Genomic DNA, 17815 nt, shown 5'->3' on the forward strand with positions numbered 1-17815 from the left:
GTTGAGAATGACAGTTTGCTTTGTAGTTCATTTTAAAACAACACTTTTACTGTAGATATGCAAAGAAAGTCCACTCAGACTATACCAAATAATTTGAATAGATTTTAACTTTGGGGTTTTAATATAAAATATATAATTTACTTCTCAAGTTTTAAGTATGTTCCATGAAAGATTAAATCTTATGATGGGTTTATTTCAATCTTAAAAATGTTCTCTTCATTTATCACAAAAGTCAATTATAACCACAAGTGACATTATAAAATTGTAAGTCTTGCACTAATGCCTTGCACATTAAAATTACGCAATGTAGTGCCAACATTTGAATGAGGAAAAATGATGAATTTTTGAGGAACAATGACTTTGAGGGTATGAGATTAAAAACTCAAAATAAATTAATTGGAAGCGGACTTATATTAATTTCAGTTTGTTATGTTATGTCAGTTTATGTTAAACTGAAATTAATAGAAGGATCTCTAATTGAAATCCAATCTGGCTTTTGAATATTAAATCCTCTTGTCTCCTTAAGGTGTCTTCGTGCGTCCTGGGCGGGGAGAGTCCACCTCAGGTGACGTCAGGAGGAAAACCGCAGCACATCTCCCTCGACGCTACAGCCGGACCCAGACCCAGACCCGGACCGGACCCTTGAGAGACGTTTTCCTTTAAACCCCAACAGTTAAAACACAAATATACTAGCATATGCTTTTATTGTGGTGACAGCTGAGCGTTAAGTCGCTGATTTGAGACACACCGGATACGACAGCGTTACCACGAGAAGACTTCCGGTGAGGAGCCTGGCGGAGGAGTGAAACCTTTAGTCGATATTTACCTGAAACCGTCGGCATGTAGTCACTCAGTGTTCAGGTATGTGGTGACTATGTTTGGGTTGGTTTATGTAATGAAGTCTTAACTAACATGTGCTGTATTCTGCCGCGGTTTGTTGTCTGGTTTTGAGTGAACTGAGTCTGTGATGAAGCGTCTGTCAGAAGATCACCAACCTTCAGTGTTCAACAGATATAACTTTATAAAAACAAACACGAGTGACAGTGAGACTTTATTTACACATTAAGATCAAAACAAGTCATCATGGGCGGACAGTATTTCCCTAAAGTCCCTTTTAAGTCCCTAAACGTATCTTTGATGCAGTCTTAAATTCATATTATTTTGTCAAAGATTTACATAAACCTGTCAAATAAACTGACTAAATACTTTTCAATAACATCTGATAACGTCCATTTATAAGCCTAAATTACTGCTGATATTTCAGTCTTTTGGGGGAGGTTATTGCAAATAAAACAGCACAAGTGTACTACTCACCCACTCACCCCTTCAGAAAGTAGTTAATATAATAGCACTATTTTAATACATCTAATACTAATATACTATAATAGTATTATTGTTAGTGTAGTCATTATTCTGATGCTGCTGTGATAACTGCCTCCATGTAAAATAAACACCATATTCTTAAAGAAAAAAAAGCAATCATCATTGCTGTTACTTTAAGATGGACAATTAAAATAATGGTGAGGTTGTGTGAATGGCTGCAACATCTTTTAAATGTTGAAGTGTATTGCCCCTCTTTACTTCTGTTAATCAACCTTGAATCAGTTCTTAACATTATTATTATTTTGCATCCTTTAATGTGCACGTCTTCTTAATATTTTTGATTACTCTTCTTGTGTTTGTAAACCTGTTTCTTCTTCTGCCCTGTTTTCTGTATGGATCTGATTCATCTTTTTGAGTCTGTTCAAAAGGGAGTTTAACAGACAGTAAAGTTCCCTCATTGATCAATCAGAAGTATTAAACAAAACAAACTATAAATGAGAAAAGAAACATTTAACATAAGTGTTAGTGGTGTTAGTGGGCCTTTAACCTAATCAACTATTTTGAATGGAAATAATCAAAACCCTAATTTTAAATCCCAGGGTAACACGTTTGTTTTATCCATCACATGGTTTAGATCTGACAATATTGAGTTATTATACGACCTAAGACAGAAAAAAAACTAATCCATTCAGCACAAGTTATACGCTTAAAGAAGCAATGATTAAAAAAAGATGCTTTTTCATTTTTCACTACTGTACCAATCATTAGACATCTGTGAATGTTCTGTCATACTGCTGAATATTTTACAAAAATGGAATATTTATTTGCTAACAATTCCAGTTTTCCTGCAGCACTCGCAAGTCAAACGTTTCTACATGCTGGACAGAAACCAGTCTGAGGAGAAACAGGACACAGGGCTGCAGAGCGCCACAGTCGTGCTGTGAATCCTTGCTGCTTTATTCCTTTATCTGTCAGGGAGCAGATGTGCTGCTTTTGACTTCCTCACACTGACACAGCAGTATCTCAACTCATTTAGCCCAATCTGGGCAACGCTGGTGACCTCTCCTGACCTTGAGTCCTGACCTAATTACGGTGAATCAGCCGCTCGCACATTGTTAAAACACAACACACCAAGTCATGCCATGATTTAGCACATCCAGAGGCGAGTTCAATGCCCTCGACCGACATAGTTCAGAGTGAGATGTAAATGATTTGAAGGATTAATCCCACCTTGTGTACTTCAGTCGTGCGATCTGTGAAGGGAACAGTAAAAAAAAAAACCCTGCAGTTGTTGTAAATGCTGCTACCAAGCTCACCTCAGCTCGAATCCACGTTTACCCCTTTAAACAAGCAGCAGGCTGAGACAGCTGAGCTGCTGTCAAATCATTAAAGCCTGACAGATGTGTGACAGATGTGAGGGTGGGAGGTGGACTGGCTATGGTCAAATGAGCAGGGCCCACTTTGCAGTGTTGCGATGTGAAAACGTATTTGGAAAAGCTCCACCATCCAAAACACACTCGCAGAGCTGTTAAGCTGCTGCTGTGTAAAAAAGGTCAGTACTGCAAATGGGCCTTTAGCACTACTTTATCTGCTGCTTAGGCCGACACTGAGCTCAGTTTGATCCATCACACTAATGCTCACAAAAGTTCGGTTTATAATGGTACCAAAAAAAAAAAAATTAAATGTGATTAAATCCTCAGATAGACTGTCTGCCATGAAGAAGAGAGGCAAAAAGGTGCTGGAGGAGGAGGAGGAGACGTTGTGCTGCTGTGAGTATGTGAACACACACGGAGATCGCAGCCACATAGCCGCCTGCTTCTGTGACTGCGAGGACCTGGATGATGCCTGCGACAGGTGAGAAACATTTATTGGATGGACCTGCAGCTCAGGATTATTTTAACTGATGATTTTTCTTATATCGTAAAATGTGTGTGTGTGTGTATATATATATATATATATATATATATATATATATATATATATAGTGCATGTTTACAAATAACAGACAGGCACAGGATAAACTTTAGTCAGCAGTTTAGTCTTGTCATTAAAGCAGAACTGCACAAAATGAAAACCCAGCAGAGCAGCAAGCTTTGTTTATTTAATTTTCTCCAGTCGCTGCTGGTTACTGTGGTCGAACAGACAGATGTAGGATACAGGAGAGCAAATCCCAAAAATTAGTTTGTATATATATACAGTATATATATATATTAGTTTGTTTGAACCCTTGTAAGTCAAAGTCCCTATAAATACAGCTCCTTGCTATAGACGCTGCTAAAGACAACTCTTTAGCTCTACGAGGCCTCTTCCCTCAAAGAAAAGAATTAAACCTTCTTTTACTTCCTCAGGTTTCTCAAGAGGGAGCCTCAGAAATCTGAATCCATGTCCCAGGTGGCTGCAGTGGTCACAGACCGCCTGCGCGTTCCCTGGCTGTGGGGCGGAGCCCGAAAAGTGGACTTGTCCATCATCCCTCCTCTTGTTCTTCTTCCTGTCCTGCTGCGCCTGGCTGCTCTCCACTACCTGCTTGGCATGGTGGTTATGACCGCTCTACCAGTCCTGGTGCTGTGGTACTACTATTTCACACACCGCAAGAAGGGACGGACGCTCTTCTTCCTGAGCCTGGCCCTCTTCTCCCTGGCGTACATGTACTACCTTTTCATCACAGAGGTGTTCCCAAGTGGGAGTATTGGCCTTGTGCAGCTAACGGTGGTAACAGTAGGTGTCTTACTCACCCTGATGGCCCTTATCCACACAAAAAGAGATCCTGGCATCTTGCGTCCAAATCAAGAATCAGTCCACAGCACGGTGAAATATTACGCCCCTCTAGCAGACAGAGACCCCGCAGTCAACGGGGGGAGGCAGGAAGTGACCATGGTATCCAATCGTGCAGGATTGACGGAGCCGGTGGGGGACGAGCTGAAGGAAAGGAACAAAAGGAACTGGTGCCCAGTGTGCAGAGTGGAGCGGCCACCGAGGGCCGGACACTGCCGGATCTGCGGCGTCTGCGTGCTGCGCCTCGACCACCACTGCGTCTGGTGCGTCCTCTCGAATCTCTTCTCGCCTGACTTGTCAGCACTGTTCCTTTGTTTTGTCTCACATCTCAAACGCTGTCGTGTTCTTATTTGTCTTGCTTGTTTTCAATACAAATTGTTTAATAAATATACAAAGCAGCCTTTACATTTTAAAAAAATACCAATGAGCTAGGTACTTCTTTCCAGGAAGTGTTTTTACAGTGTTAGCAACTTTCTCTTTCTTCATTGACATGATTTGTTATTGAGTCAATATAACGTTAACTACAGCAACAAGTGCACATATGTATATTTGCTCATACACTTACAGTACGTGTCTGGTCCTGCATGTGTGTACAGTAATGTAACCCTGTGGTCTCAGTTCAATGTTTTGTCTACCTGTGTGTGTACCTGTGTTTGTGTGTCCCCTCCTGTCGCTGCTTGAGTAGGATTAACGGCTGTGTGGGGCAGGCCAATCACCGCAGCTTCCTGCTTACACTCGTCCTGTTCCTGTCGACGTCCCTGTACGGGATCAGCCTTGTGCTGCAGAGTGTGTGTCCCAAACAACACCTATTCACAGCCCTGCTGTACTGCCCGGGGGTCTACAACCAGTACAGGTACTGAGAAAAAACATGTCCACACTTGATGCACTCGGGTAACTGGATTCCCTCTTTCCCAAACACCTTTTTTTTTTTTTTTTTTTTTCACCTCAGAGAAACACACGAGTGCAGTGTAATTAAGAGTTAAAACTATCTGTTCTGTCACCTCTGTAAGTTCATTTCAACCTCCAGAACAATTAGCTCAACCTTATAATATGAAACGCCGAAGTTGTTCTCACTATCATCACAAATATTAGCATTTTTTTTACTCTCATGGATTTTAAATTGGTCATACAGCACCTTTTTTTTAATAATAAATTCACAAAGCAAAAATATGTAATAAATTGTAATTTCATTTACATTGTAGCATTTACATTGAAGCTGGTTGGTTTCATGTGTACACCTCTTTTACCAAGAAACCATTACAGAGACTAACTGACCATTGAAATGTCAGCTACATGCCATCTGTGCTTTGTTTCATTGTGATTCTCCTGCAGAATTGAGCAACTTTTATCTTTGTCTGTGTTCCAGCACCGCTCTTTGCTTCACCTGTGCCTGGTACTGTAGTATTGTGACGGGCGGCCTGCTCCACTTGCTGGTGGTTCAGGTCATCAACGTCTGCTACAATGTGACCGAGCGCGAGGCTCGAGTCGCCCTGCGAGACAAAACCGCTCGCAGCGCCTGCTGGGGACTCGTCGTGGACACTGGCATCTACTCTCAAGGTTTCTATGACAACTGGGCCGAGTTCATGACCATGGGGGAAAACCTTAATCCCCCCTCTCCCGCTGCAACAGACCTGGTGTGAGAGACTGTTACACAACCATGATTTCAAAAAAATGAGTTTCGAGGTTGTGGTTGCTGTTCTGTTTACGTCCACTTGATGGCAGCATGGCTCCTTTGCTGTTCCACAGCCTCCATGACTGATATCACCCGGCTACTGCAGCCCTGACTTTGACACATAGCAATAATTTCACACCCCAGTGAGATACATTTTCTCCTCTTAATGTCACTGATAACTGGAATCTCCTCTATGCAGCTTTATCCACTCACACTCTAACCGCCTTTCACAGCTGCCTCATTTCACCTCTCATGCCCAGAAAACGTCACCGTTTTCGTCACGCTGATGGTCTTCCCTGGTCTTAATTGTCTTTATGTCTCCCATACATTCTAGTGCCTTGCTTAGAGACATCATACAAAAAAAAAAAACGAGAGAACCATTAGTCTGTTGATGCTCATCAGGGCAATTTTGTCAGAGCCGTAGTAGGTCGAACCTGCACGGAGCGTGCAACATTTGGTCCACATCTACAAACTCCGAACCACAGTCCTCACCAAGCAGGACACCTGACTTCACACATGAAATGTGTTGTGGTTATTTGTCACAGAGTCATACATCACTAATCACATAATCCGGCTCATTAAATTCTACTGCGTATCATTGAATTATCATAATAAATGATTTGCCGGTTATGAGGGGATAAATAGCCACCTTTACTCCTAAGCTACATCAAACTGTATGAAACAACTCTGAAAAACAAATTACAATTCACAGTAATGTCAGCTAGAGAAGTTATCATTATCGCTGCTTTTATAAGTTGTCAAAGAGATTGAAAGTCTTTTATTTGTATCCTGAGCACTTTGTGGGTTTGCCCGTGTTTATTGTCTTTATTTATGATAAATAAATGTGAGGAATAAGCAGTGTGTTCTCTTAAAGTGTGCATACTTGTGTCCTCTCCTAAGTAACTGAGATGTTGTCCGTGTGGTCTTGAGGCGCTCCTCTGACTGTGATGGTTTCCTCCAGAGTCTTTACAGCGGATGGGAGCAGAAATCAGGCAGAATTTGAGTGACTTTCCGGCCCAGCCTCTCCCGTCGCACTTCTTTCTCTCTTTCCTTGCGCAGCTGACATGGAAGCTGCTTCCAGGCCAGGAAGCATCGCTGCTGCACCCGTCTATAGTGCAGGCAGATGGAGGGACAGACGGGAACAAGTAAGTTAGCCATAAAAAATGAATTATGGAGACCTCTGGGTTGATGAGGTCTAATGAGTTTTTCCACGGTGTCACTGCAGGCTTATTGGCGTTGGCAGCCAGTGGAAATACACATACAGACTGTGGTCATTTAGCTAAACTGACTTTTAAAGCTGAACTTCATTTACATTAACATTTTATGACAATAAGTATGAAATCATTGTACCGCAGCTGAAGTAAATATTCATTTAGATCACAATGGGAAAAGGATGAAAAAAAACACTGTTAAATGTGTTTCTACTTTTAAACTATTTAAATGCAAATGTGAAACGTTCCCAAAGACTTATCTTATTGTAAGACTCCACGTGGGACCTAGAATAACACTTCCAGTGTGTCTGTGCTGAAATATTTCAATAACTATGGAGCTCATATAAATAGGTCATTACTTTTACACTCACATCAGCCTGCTTGGTTAATGAAACTACATTTATAACATAAAGGAAGGACTGTATAACACGCGTACATTACAGTGAAGATACAGATGTTTGTTCATTTACGACTAAGTTCTTGGGTCGACGCAAACATAAAGACAATGAACTGTCAAAGCTTGAAGATCTTACACTGTCAAACTTTTCTCATAGCACTTCATTATTAAAGTCAATCTTGAAAGTGGAAAAAAGGCCTTGAATTTCCTCACTTAAACTGATTTGATGTTTTCTAGGAACTGGAGAAACAGTATTTTAATCATCAAACTGACGGTGTTGTTATATGTACACACGTAGTGAAACTTTGAAAAGCCACTGGGCCCAATTTAAACATCACGCCTCGTCAGTGGGTTATGTTTCTGGGGGTGTTAAGGGACACTGCAGCATCCGCAAACTTAACATGGGAAATTCACAGGTAGCAAACCTGTTATTGTGCTCCTGAGACAGCTCCTGACGGTCCCACTCCAGCAGCCTCTCCTGGCTCACATGGTCCAGCAGCGCCAGCAGAAACCTCCTCAGAGTGCAAGTGCGATGATAACGCTCAGCTCTCTCCTCTTGAATCATCCGCCAGTCCTTTAGCTGCAACGGGCAACAATCACTCTTACAGGTACAGTTTGAAGTACGATCATGAATGTTGGTCCTTATTTTGAACCTTGGGAATGCTGGGAAGCACCCAAACCTTCTTTCTCAGGAGAATCCACATCAACACATGTCCAAGTTAGCGTCACATTGTGGATGGAAGTGGCTTAAAGCTCCTTTCAGACTGTGTACACTTTGGAGCGATCAGTGGACCAAGCAGCATGTCTTATCTCTTTGCTGATGCTGTCCATTTTTCAGGACTAAATGTCAAAATAATAATACAAAAAGCTGTTTTAAAAGTCTACAGTTTATCATTTTTTCTGACACCTGTTGCCCAGGAACAATTTTAAATAGCCATTAGAACTAATCAGCCTTGTTGCTGATGACATCATTTATTTTCATATGTCATAATGAGCCATCGATATTAATTTCAGTCAATTTCATGAGCAGTAAAAGATTCCCCCAGGTAGTTTATAGACATTAGAGAAGAAGGAGAAAATCCTCTCTGGTAGTTGATAGGGGAGACTGCCATCCTGTGTGAACACACTGTGGACACTATCTATTCATTTACTTTGATTTGGGGACAGAAAGTGGGCTCCTTCCGGTAGAGGCTCAAGTTTCAAGGTTAAGACTTACATGACAGTGAATAATGACAAATACGGCCAGTAAATTCAAAGTTTGTGGGTGGTAGAAAACATATCTTTATAATGTATTTTAATATCATTTTTAATGACATTTGTGTTTGTGTGTGTGTGTGTGCTGTGTGCACACTCACTCTTTTCCAGCAGCTTAAGCTCCTCTGTAGCAAAATGTGCTGGTACAGTTGGTCAGCAGAAGCTTCCTTGTCAGACAGGGACTCTCTTGCTGATTGCAGCCATCCTTGTGTGCAGCGCCTCAGGAGGACGAGATTATGGTGATGGTCTGCCAGCTGGCGAGGATTGAAAAGAAAAGCGTCGATATGCGCTGATGAATGCATCCAAACTCAATCTCATGTGCCAGGTCGAAAACAATAGAGCGGTGTCAAATGAAAAGCCGCCTGTCTTCGACTGCGTCGCACATTCAGCACAGCGGGTTTCTATTTATCTACGTTACATGAATGCACCGGAGGTTTTGTGTGGTACTGTGCGGACGCGGAAACATTTTGAAGACTTAATGGAGATACTATCAGAGAATGTGGCGAGAAAGCATGTTGATGCTCATAGAGGCAATTTTGTCAAAGCACAGCTGGAGTCGGTCAATCCTGCATAAGCATGTTTCACATGCTTTGGATATGTTCCCTCTCTGTCCTCTTTGAGTATCCAAGAGTTTGAGCAAGTTTTATATCTTTGGCTTGGGATGCTTATTTTGATTCTGAGTATTTCTATTGGAGCCAATTTGACCAGTACTTCAATTTTTTCTTTTTAGACTGGGTGTTATGTGGTGGGTGGTCCCTTATCATCATAACACTCGTGAAAAAATATATTTCGCAGCCAGCTGACATTATGAATAAACGATAATCAAGAAAAATCCTTTCAGGAACAGTGATATAGGTACAAACTAATGAATGCATACAAAGTGGCAGCTGAAGCAAACATACACAGAGTTAATATTCTATCTGTTTGAAGAACTTAAATATCTAAAACACGTCTGGTCCTGCCGTCCATGTTGAAGCTGCAATGCAACATTCAAGACACCACTATCACGGTTAAATCTGCTTTGAGCAGATTTCAGTACACACACAGTGCTTTTATAGTGCCAGCCACCAAGCCAGACAGCCAAGAAAAATGTATGTTTTTTTTTGTGTATAAGCAACATGCAGGAAGCTTTTTATCCTTCCAAACCTCAGTGTGTTCTGGACTTGGATTTACAGTTGAAGGTCACAATTCTTCCCTCCCCCCTGATTGTGATGCTGTTGTTGCGGGAGGAGGTGTGATGATGGAAAGCTTGATGAGCTCCTCGCACGGTGCCTTGTTCAATTAGGATTTTCATGTGCCCTTCAAAGTTAATGTTAAATTCAAGCTCACCTCCTGGGTCAATAGTGGGTGGGATTAGAGGACAGGTGAATTACCATTATGTTGCGTTGTCTGACTTGTAGGAGGCGTTTCCATGGCGCCAGGCCTTGACGTAGAAGTACGTTTCTGTGGTAGTGTTGGCGTGCCAGCTGAAGGAGCTCCTGTTGCCTTTTCAGTTGCCTCAGATTTTCCTCTTCCCTCTACACAGAAAGAAAGTGACATCATTTAAATTGTCTCCAATTTGTCAGATGTTTTATGCCACTTAGAGTTTCAGAGAATATATATATATCCTCGAGAGAGAGAGATATATATATATATGTATGCATGTATGTATATATATATATATATACTTTTACCTCTCTTTCCTGCTTTTTCTCCTCTCTCTTCTTCTCTGCTGCTAAGCGTTTCTCCTCCTCTTCCTCCCTCTGCCTCTGCTCCTCGGCAGCTTTCATCTCAGCCTGGAAAGAGATATTCATGTCAATTTGTGTTATTCTTACGTTACTGTTTCGGGCTCGTCTTTGGAAACAGTGTGGTGGTCCAAAAAGACAACAACTTGTACCAGTTTTTCCTCTTCCTTCCTCCTTTTCACTTCCTCGATTTCCTTCCTCCTCTCTGCCCGTTGATGTGCACGAGCCTCCATGGCTTCAAGGAGAGAGAGACAGAGGTGAGTGTAGCACAATATTCAGTGAATATTTGATTGTAATTTCATATTTCCGCTCTTTATATTCTGAACACGTAAGTCAGAGCGAGCGTCACACAAGCGCTTCCACTGAATCATTTCAGACCTTAAGGCTTTTATGTACATGCAAATTATTCCTCATTATTGTGAGTCAGGGTTATACGTTTTTTTTGAGAGAAGAGCCACAGCATTCTTTTGCCACTTGTTAAATATATGAGTTTCACATGCAAGGTTTGAAATACGTTGCATGACGTATGTGTATGCTTTTAAGTGAAGAAGTCTGCAGACTGACCCGTGATGATTGGATGTGGACATCTCTGCCGCGTGACAGCTTTCCTCTGAGGTGCACAGACACCTTCAGCTCCTCCAGCAGCTCTCTGTGCTCTGCGACAGTAACAAAAGCCATTGATACAGAAACACAGGCTGGTCATAACCTTGTCTACAACCTCACCTGTTCCTGATTATTGTCTGAAACTTTTCAATTCAGACAGCCAACCTAAACCTAGCTAAGGTGTAAACTAAACTAAGTCTAAATCTAAATCTTTTGAACTCCTTTTTTAAGATTTAGATTTAGACTTAGTTTAGTTAAAACATTTTCTTTTTCTCTTAGAAAGATGGTTATAAGTCTGTTCAACTTTTTCAAATGTATGCAAAAGCCTGTTTCATTTGGCATCCTATGAATATATAATTAAATGAACAATGAGTGAAAAAAAAGATAGATCTTTCACAACCTCCTGACTTTAGCACTCTCCTAGCTTCAAATTCTCTCTGTATTGTGCTCTTTGTATCCCCCCCAGTGCAAGTTGTATTCAAAAGGGAAGGCTATTAAAACATAATGAGTTTTACCCCGATTCATCACGCTGTAGCTGCTGAAAACATTAAGTCTCTACTATTTCACACATATGAGTTATCATCTTAAAAGGATGTTTTTGGGTAAAAAAAAAACCTTTCAACCCTCCATTACCTATTGAGATTTTCACAGACAATGACGTGCCAACAAATTCTCCATTAGTCAGCAGAGTTGAAAGTGGAGCGAGCTAGCCTGAATTTCATTTGGAGCACACACACACACACACACACACACACACACACACACACACACACACACACACACACACACACACACACACACACTAAAAAAAGCTACTATGTCTTTCATTTACATGGCGCTGGCTATGCAGGTTCAGTGTCAGGCCCAAGGACACGCCCACATGTGACCTCGATGCTGCAGGAGCTGGAGGTTGAACACGGACCACTCTACCACTGATTCACTTTTACTCCCGGAATGTTTAGATGTGGAAACAGTTTAAATAACAGAAACACAGATATTTAATCAGTTAGTCAATATAATAGTTTTGTTTAAAAAACTTAAATGCAGGAGTAATGTTTTTAATTTGGTGTCAGTTTCACCTCCTCCCATTCTTCATCCTTTAAAGATCTTTTCATCATTCTCCGCTCTCAATTTCTACTTTGTCCGATTAACTTCCGTTCACGCTATCCTCATCTAATGTCAAGCGCTATATTTTTAAAATTAAAATAATGATGTTTGGCACTAACCTTTTGGATAATTGTATCACACGAGAACATCCTCCTGACTAATATGATACGTTTATCCACCATCCGAGCCTCGAGTAAATTATCATTAACAAATTATTCTGTCAAAAAATAGTAACTCAATAGAAAAATGTTTTGCACTAACAACCATTAAAAAAAACTACAAGGAATTATTGCAGCGTATTTTAGTCTCGATGTCAAACTTGAATATTTTGATGTATGAATAAAGAACGGTGAATAATTTCGGACCTAAACTTATGTTGCAAAAAACGTTATGTAAAGGTAAAGCTGGTCTTAACAAGTAGCTTTATTAACATTTCAAAAGGATTCACTGATGGGGTTTTTTTTTTGGAAACCCTCATAAGCCAAAGTGATGTTGTATTTAACTTTGAAGCCAAAGTTAACTACAACATTAGTGGGTTAGGGTTAACAACATTAGTGTTGTCAGGTTTTCCTTTCCAAGATGGAGACCATTTGACCTTCTGGGTAAGAAAAATCCTCAAACTTTTTAAGGTCAACATTTGTAACACTGAATAGATATTTCGAAAACACTTAGTTGACAATGAACTCGGGTATATTATATTTAAAGAGTAAAACGCCTTTAGTTGATGTTTGAGTAGTTACTTATGAACATTTGTACGTTATATTTGAACTGAACAATCAAGAAGTTGGTTGCTTTGAATTTTCAAAGTGAGTCTACCTCTGGTCTGTGGGCTCAGTGTTGTGACTTTTTGGTCTCTGGCCTCGCAGTACTGAGAGCTGGGTAAGTTGTGCAGTTCTCTCCATGTCCAGCTCCAGGCTCACCATGCTCTGCTCCTCCTTCAGCCGAGTGATCTGCTCCTGCTGCTCCTTCAGCAGGTTCCTCTGCTGCGTGATGATCTGCTGTTGCACGGCATGTCTGTTCTCAAACCTGCTGCCCAGAGACCCGGTGCTCCTTAAACAGGGCACGCCATCGCCCTCACCTCTCCGCCGTACCTCGTGGAGCTCAGCAGCGTTCGGTGCTGCATGATGTCGGGTCACCTGCCAAGGCTCAGTGGGCTGTGTCAGAGCACCCACAGGGGCCTTTCTCTGATGCGGTGCACAAGTGTTAGAGGTCAAGGGGCCTGACTTGTGTTGAACTTCCTGCAGAGGTGGAAATGGAGATGGTGTCTTTAAGTCGTGAACAAAACTAAAGTCAAGTCACGGCTAAAGGGGAGAAACATGGATAATGTATTGAGCTCCTTAATCTTAACTGAGCCTCAGGAGTTGTGAAATATATAAGCAGCAGGGCTCTCGTTTGACCCGTTCAACATGAACTCCTCCAAGTTCAATCTTCTGCTCATGTTTCTTCTGCCCCTCAGGTTCTGGTCCACAACTATGCCTCATCTACTGCTTTATAATTCTTTCTGCTATTCTTTCTATCTGCGCTATACCTTCTCATCCCCTACATATTTTTTACTCCCTCTTTCCGGAATTGTGAATTTTTCAGCAGGAATTTTTTTCTTTTGCTCCTTCAGACTTGCTGAGAAACTTTCAGGTCCTCCGAAGAAAAGTTAAGAATTGGAAAAACAACACTTTCTGTTCAGTTTGGACTCAGTCTCTTGGCATTATGAGGATTTTGAGTGCATCTCTCACCTTATTCGTCCTCACTGGCTTTGTAGATGCAGCCTCAGGTAGGGCCATTATATGCTCATATTTTGGAGTTTCCGTGGCCTTGAGTTTGCCTGTTGTTGCTGCATTGATTAAGGCAGTCATCTTGCGTCTTGTCTCCTGCTGCTGGGCCAAAAGCTCTCGTTGTTCCTTCTCCATCCGACACAGCAGATGCCAGTTATTCAGGAATCGCCGTAACAACCGCCTCCTGTCACTCTCTGCAGCCTGCTGGCATTGTCTAAAGTAAATATTGCATTTTTAAAACGCAGATTTTATAGAAGGACCGCTTTAAGGGCTCTTTAGCATTATGTCTTTTTTAGCTCTTGCCTGTTTTCAGCTCGTAGCTCCTCCTCTGTCCTTGCCACTTCTCGCTGCCTTTGCTGAGCCCACACAACTGCCCGCCATGCTCGCCATGCCCTAAGTTGTGTCTTCCAGTCACAGAGGGCCATGGCCTTACCCAAACGCAGCCTTCGATCCAACACTACAGAATACCATCCAGAGAAATGCTTCTGCAAGCACTGAAAAACAAGCACGAGTTAGCAGATCTAAAACATTACAATTGCTGCACAAACCTGTAACGCAACCTGACACACACAGTCACAGGTTGTTACCTTGAGGTCATGCATGTGAATCTTGGTCATAATTTTCTCTTCATTATGCAGTGGCTTTGTGCCCCTCTGCTGTTGTTTAGAAAGTAGTGGAGGAGCTGACTGCAGGCTTCTTGCTGCCCTCTGTCCTTCCACTCTCTCCCTCTCCCTGTTGAAAAAAAATCCATGCAGTAGACCAGGGCAGTATATAAAGGATTAAAGTCATTGCCAAAGGTTGCAACAGCATGCATACTACTGGATGGTTGGGAGGGCAAAGGTCAATCAGCCAAGCTTTAAATCAATATGTTAAACATTCTTGGATGGTTAGGAGAGGAAATAGTCAATGCGTGATAACAGGCGAGCCTGTTCCAGGAGCTGTGCAGCATGGCCCTGGCTTATGTTCCCTCGACAGGGACACTCCTACAATAATAGTTTGGGTCATGGATTTGGCACATCAAAGACTTACTGTCGAAGAGATTACTGTCAACCACTGGAGCAAATACCAGACAATGAAACCTGGGAAGGGGGGCTGAGGGTCATTACAGCTATGAGCAATTCTGAAACCACTTCAGCAGAGGGGAGCGTTTGCCATACCTCTGTCGAACCAAATGCTCCAGGCCTCTCCTCTCCTCCATCTGGCGTCGCAGCCTCAACATCTCCTGCTGTACCATCTCCTCCTGCCTCCGCACATCCTGCTTCCTCCTCCTCTCCACTTCTTTTTCCCTCCTCTTAGCCTCCTCTCTGGCCCCCCGCTGCGCCTCCCTCTCTCTCTGTTGTCTGTGCCTCTCAGCCTCCCGCCGTGCCCTGTTCTCCCGCACCTTCAGTGTAAACCACAGACAATTAGTCTAATTCAGAACAACTATGTTTCACACATTGTTTCACATCTCATTTGTGTCTTGAGTAATTAGGAAATCGCGCACCTGCAAGTGTCGAGCTTCCATGGTCACAATCGGGTCTCTAAACCTCTTCTTTGTTTGTCCTACATCCAGAGTCAATTCCTCCATAGCATCAGAGTCAAGCGCCTCCCGCTCCATCAGGTCTTGAAGGAAGCTGCTAACAGCACTCTGCTCTTCTTCCTCAGCTAAGCAGTTGTATAGATCTATGGGAATCAAAGGGGTAATATGTGAAATCTGAAAGAGCCCCATGATACATAAATCCATGTACCTTTGTGCTTTAAATTATTGCTGCCTGTTATTCAGCATCACCTGAGCATAACCTGAGGTTGTTGATGAAAATCCTTTCCCTTCCACAGTGTGAAAGTCATTGAACCAAGAGTCAGCGCTTCTTTGCAAGATTATCGATCACAAAAAAACATTTGTTAAGTATGAGTAGAATTTAATAGGTTTTAAACCGCTTTTGTGCAACTTTTCAGATTTGCCAGTCACTTGTTAAAAAGTCACAAGATTACAGTATGGATCTGCTGTATGAGGGACTATGGAACTTAAAATACCAAAAGCGAGCACACTGTCAAAAGAGAATAAAACAGAAAAGAAAGAAAAAATATTCAATAATTACTGATATGTATTTTAAGCAATTGTAACATCCCTGCTTGTAGATTTTCAAATCATACTCACATATATCAAAATAACTAAGAAAGAACAAAGGAAAAGATCCATTTTAAATAATTGTGATAACCTGATAGTCAGACTTTGACTTTGTTTTAGACTGATATAAATGCACAAAACTTCTGTTGTTGTGTAGTCTGTGAATAGTTTGAATAGCTGTTTATGTTTATTTCAGAACATTAGGCATGCACTGTAGAAGCATTTAGTACAAACCTTACCGTAAATAATATAAATATAAAACCTCCTTTTCTAAATTATTGCTAAGTAAATCATGTTCAAGGCTTGATGAATTCAAACAATGAACATATAAATTGGACATGAAGCACAGTTTCTGTCCTTGATTCATACCATCAAAGTTGTTGTATTTCAGGTCAGCAGGTTGATCACTAGCCAATGCAACAGGACTTCTCCCAGCAGAGCACACTGTGTCATCCTCCTCCTCCTCCTCCAGCTCCATCTCCAGGCGCAACTTACTGCTTAGCCAATCACCAAGTAGAGCCTGAGCTGCAAAAAGACAACCACTTTTTTTTTTACCCTGCTGCTGCCCAGATTGAACCTTTTATATTAAACGTAACACTTCTCCTGCGGCCCCTTGTTATTTTTTCCATTGGCTGACCTACCTTCACTGTAAGCGTCATCATGGTCTCTTAACTGGTCAGAGCTGTGCAGAGGCATCGAGAGGCTGTTGTTGCCTGAATGAGGTTTCTTTTTGGAGAAGACTTTGGATACAGCCAACTCTGAAGCCATCTCCACACGCTGCATAGAACAACACAGACCCATGAACTTGAGGTTATTTTAACTATCAATAATCTGATAATTACTGATTAATTACTGCTCAGTCCATAAATGGTGAAAAAAAAACAACACAGAAAACATCCCTAAATTAAAGTCCCTTTTTGTCCACTTATCCTTTAAAATCAAAAAGAAACATATTACAGAAATACAAAAACAGCTATCATAACAATGTAAACTAACAGCTTCACAATATGTTTTCTCACCTTCCTCCACTGATCAATATCTCCGTTTTTCACATGTACCTGTCCATAAAAGAAAAACAAATTCAAGAGTAAGTTTGCAAGGACATGGAAATAAGGTCCATGGAAATTCTTTTCTCAGTTTGCAGATACCTTGAGCTGTAAGCCTTGTGTGCATATTAAAGTCTGAGCATAGCCCTAATGTCTGCAAATTATTTCACAGGACAGCTAAGCTGTTCCCTTGAATCAGCAGATTACTTTAAATTCATATCCCAGACGTCCAGAAGTTGGTGCTTAGCTGGGAGGGATTCTGCTATCTCTGTCTCATGCAGGCATGAGTAGGTTATAGTAATCTGAAAGAGGCCATTTATATGACAGTTGTCCCGTCATGAACAATGCCTTCATACATAGTATTAACCAATAGGGACAATTTTACAATCATGCTAAATAGTCTAGGTCTAGGAGATTTGATATTAATGGGGGAAATGTCTAAAACGTTAACATTTACAGAAACGTTTTGCTTTTTTTCATCTTGAATGATTTATTCAGAAAAGTCAGCCACAGTTGATTTGACAGTTATTACACAAGCCTTATAACTCCTGATTTTAATTTACCTTGTGTGCAGATGTTTGACTCTTTCCGAGCTTGCTCCAGTTAAACAGGTGAGGATTGTGACCTGAGAACGTCATCTGTTTGGAGATATTTAACTCTCTGCTCCTGTAATCGATTACAAACTATAGATATGTTTTCCCCCCAAACTCTACTTTTAGTGGGAAAAACAGTTCAAATGTATTCAAACATAACATGCAAAGAAGTCACCACAAAGTACCAAAGCAAACACGAACTGAACGCCTAACTGCCATCACTGTCACATGGGATAC

General features: G+C 41.4%; 2 protein-coding genes across 3 annotated transcripts; one reads left to right on the forward strand and one right to left on the reverse strand.

The window, feature by feature from the left end:
- The first annotated feature begins 546 nt into the window (after window positions 1–546).
- zdhhc23b (zDHHC palmitoyltransferase 23b) lies at window positions 547–6628 on the forward strand. 2 transcript variants are annotated; one of them, XM_079361259.1, is made up of 5 exons: window positions 547–861; window positions 3028–3177; window positions 3672–4358; window positions 4781–4948; window positions 5462–6628. In XM_079361259.1, the coding sequence occupies exons 2-5, from the start codon at window positions 3038–3040 to the stop codon at window positions 5733–5735; spliced, it is 1269 nt and encodes a 422-aa protein (XP_079217385.1). In that variant the 5' UTR covers window positions 547–861; window positions 3028–3037; the 3' UTR covers window positions 5736–6628. The 2 variants fall into 2 exon arrangements, with proteins under 2 accessions (XP_079217385.1, XP_079217384.1); XM_079361258.1 differs by having other exon boundaries at window positions 549–861; window positions 3024–3177.
- Window positions 6490–17815, reverse strand: ccdc191 (coiled-coil domain containing 191). The gene is made up of 17 exons (XM_079361280.1): window positions 17549–17815; window positions 16959–16997; window positions 16581–16716; window positions 16309–16464; window positions 15316–15494; window positions 14990–15213; window positions 14420–14564; window positions 14136–14326; window positions 13794–14046; window positions 12880–13301; window positions 10918–11009; window positions 10506–10588; window positions 10303–10404; window positions 10003–10146; window positions 8731–8883; window positions 7801–7955; window positions 6490–6875 (listed from the first exon to the last, which is right to left on the reverse strand). Exons 1-17 carry the CDS (start codon window positions 17621–17623, stop codon window positions 6734–6736), a joined length of 2691 nt encoding a protein of 896 aa, XP_079217406.1. The 5' UTR covers window positions 17624–17815; the 3' UTR covers window positions 6490–6733.

The sequence above is a fragment of the Symphodus melops genome, assembly GCF_947650265.1.
Source record: "Symphodus melops genome assembly, chromosome: 14".
Lineage (NCBI taxonomy): Eukaryota > Metazoa > Chordata > Actinopteri > Labriformes > Labridae > Symphodus > Symphodus melops.

Coding starts and splice junctions, on each gene's coding strand:
- zdhhc23b (XM_079361259.1), top strand. CDS start 3,038: ATGAAGAAGAGAGGCAAAAAGGTGCTGGAGGAGGAGGAGGAGACGTTG. Junction 3,178..3,671: donor CTGGATGATGCCTGCGACAG/GTGAGAAACATT, acceptor TTACTTCCTCAG/GTTTCTCAAGAGGGAGCCTC. Junction 4,949..5,461: donor GGGGTCTACAACCAGTACAG/GTACTGAGAAAA, acceptor TCTGTGTTCCAG/CACCGCTCTTTGCTTCACCT.
- ccdc191 (XM_079361280.1), bottom strand. CDS start 17,623: ATGACGTTCTCAGGTCACAATCCTCACCTGTTTAACTGGAGCAAGCTC. Junction 15,495..16,308: donor GAAATACAACAACTTTGATG/GTATGAATCAAG, acceptor TGATTCCCATAG/ATCTATACAACTGCTTAGCT. Junction 7,956..8,730: donor GCTTAAGCTGCTGGAAAAGA/GTGAGTGTGCAC, acceptor TGCCCGTTGCAG/CTAAAGGACTGGCGGATGAT.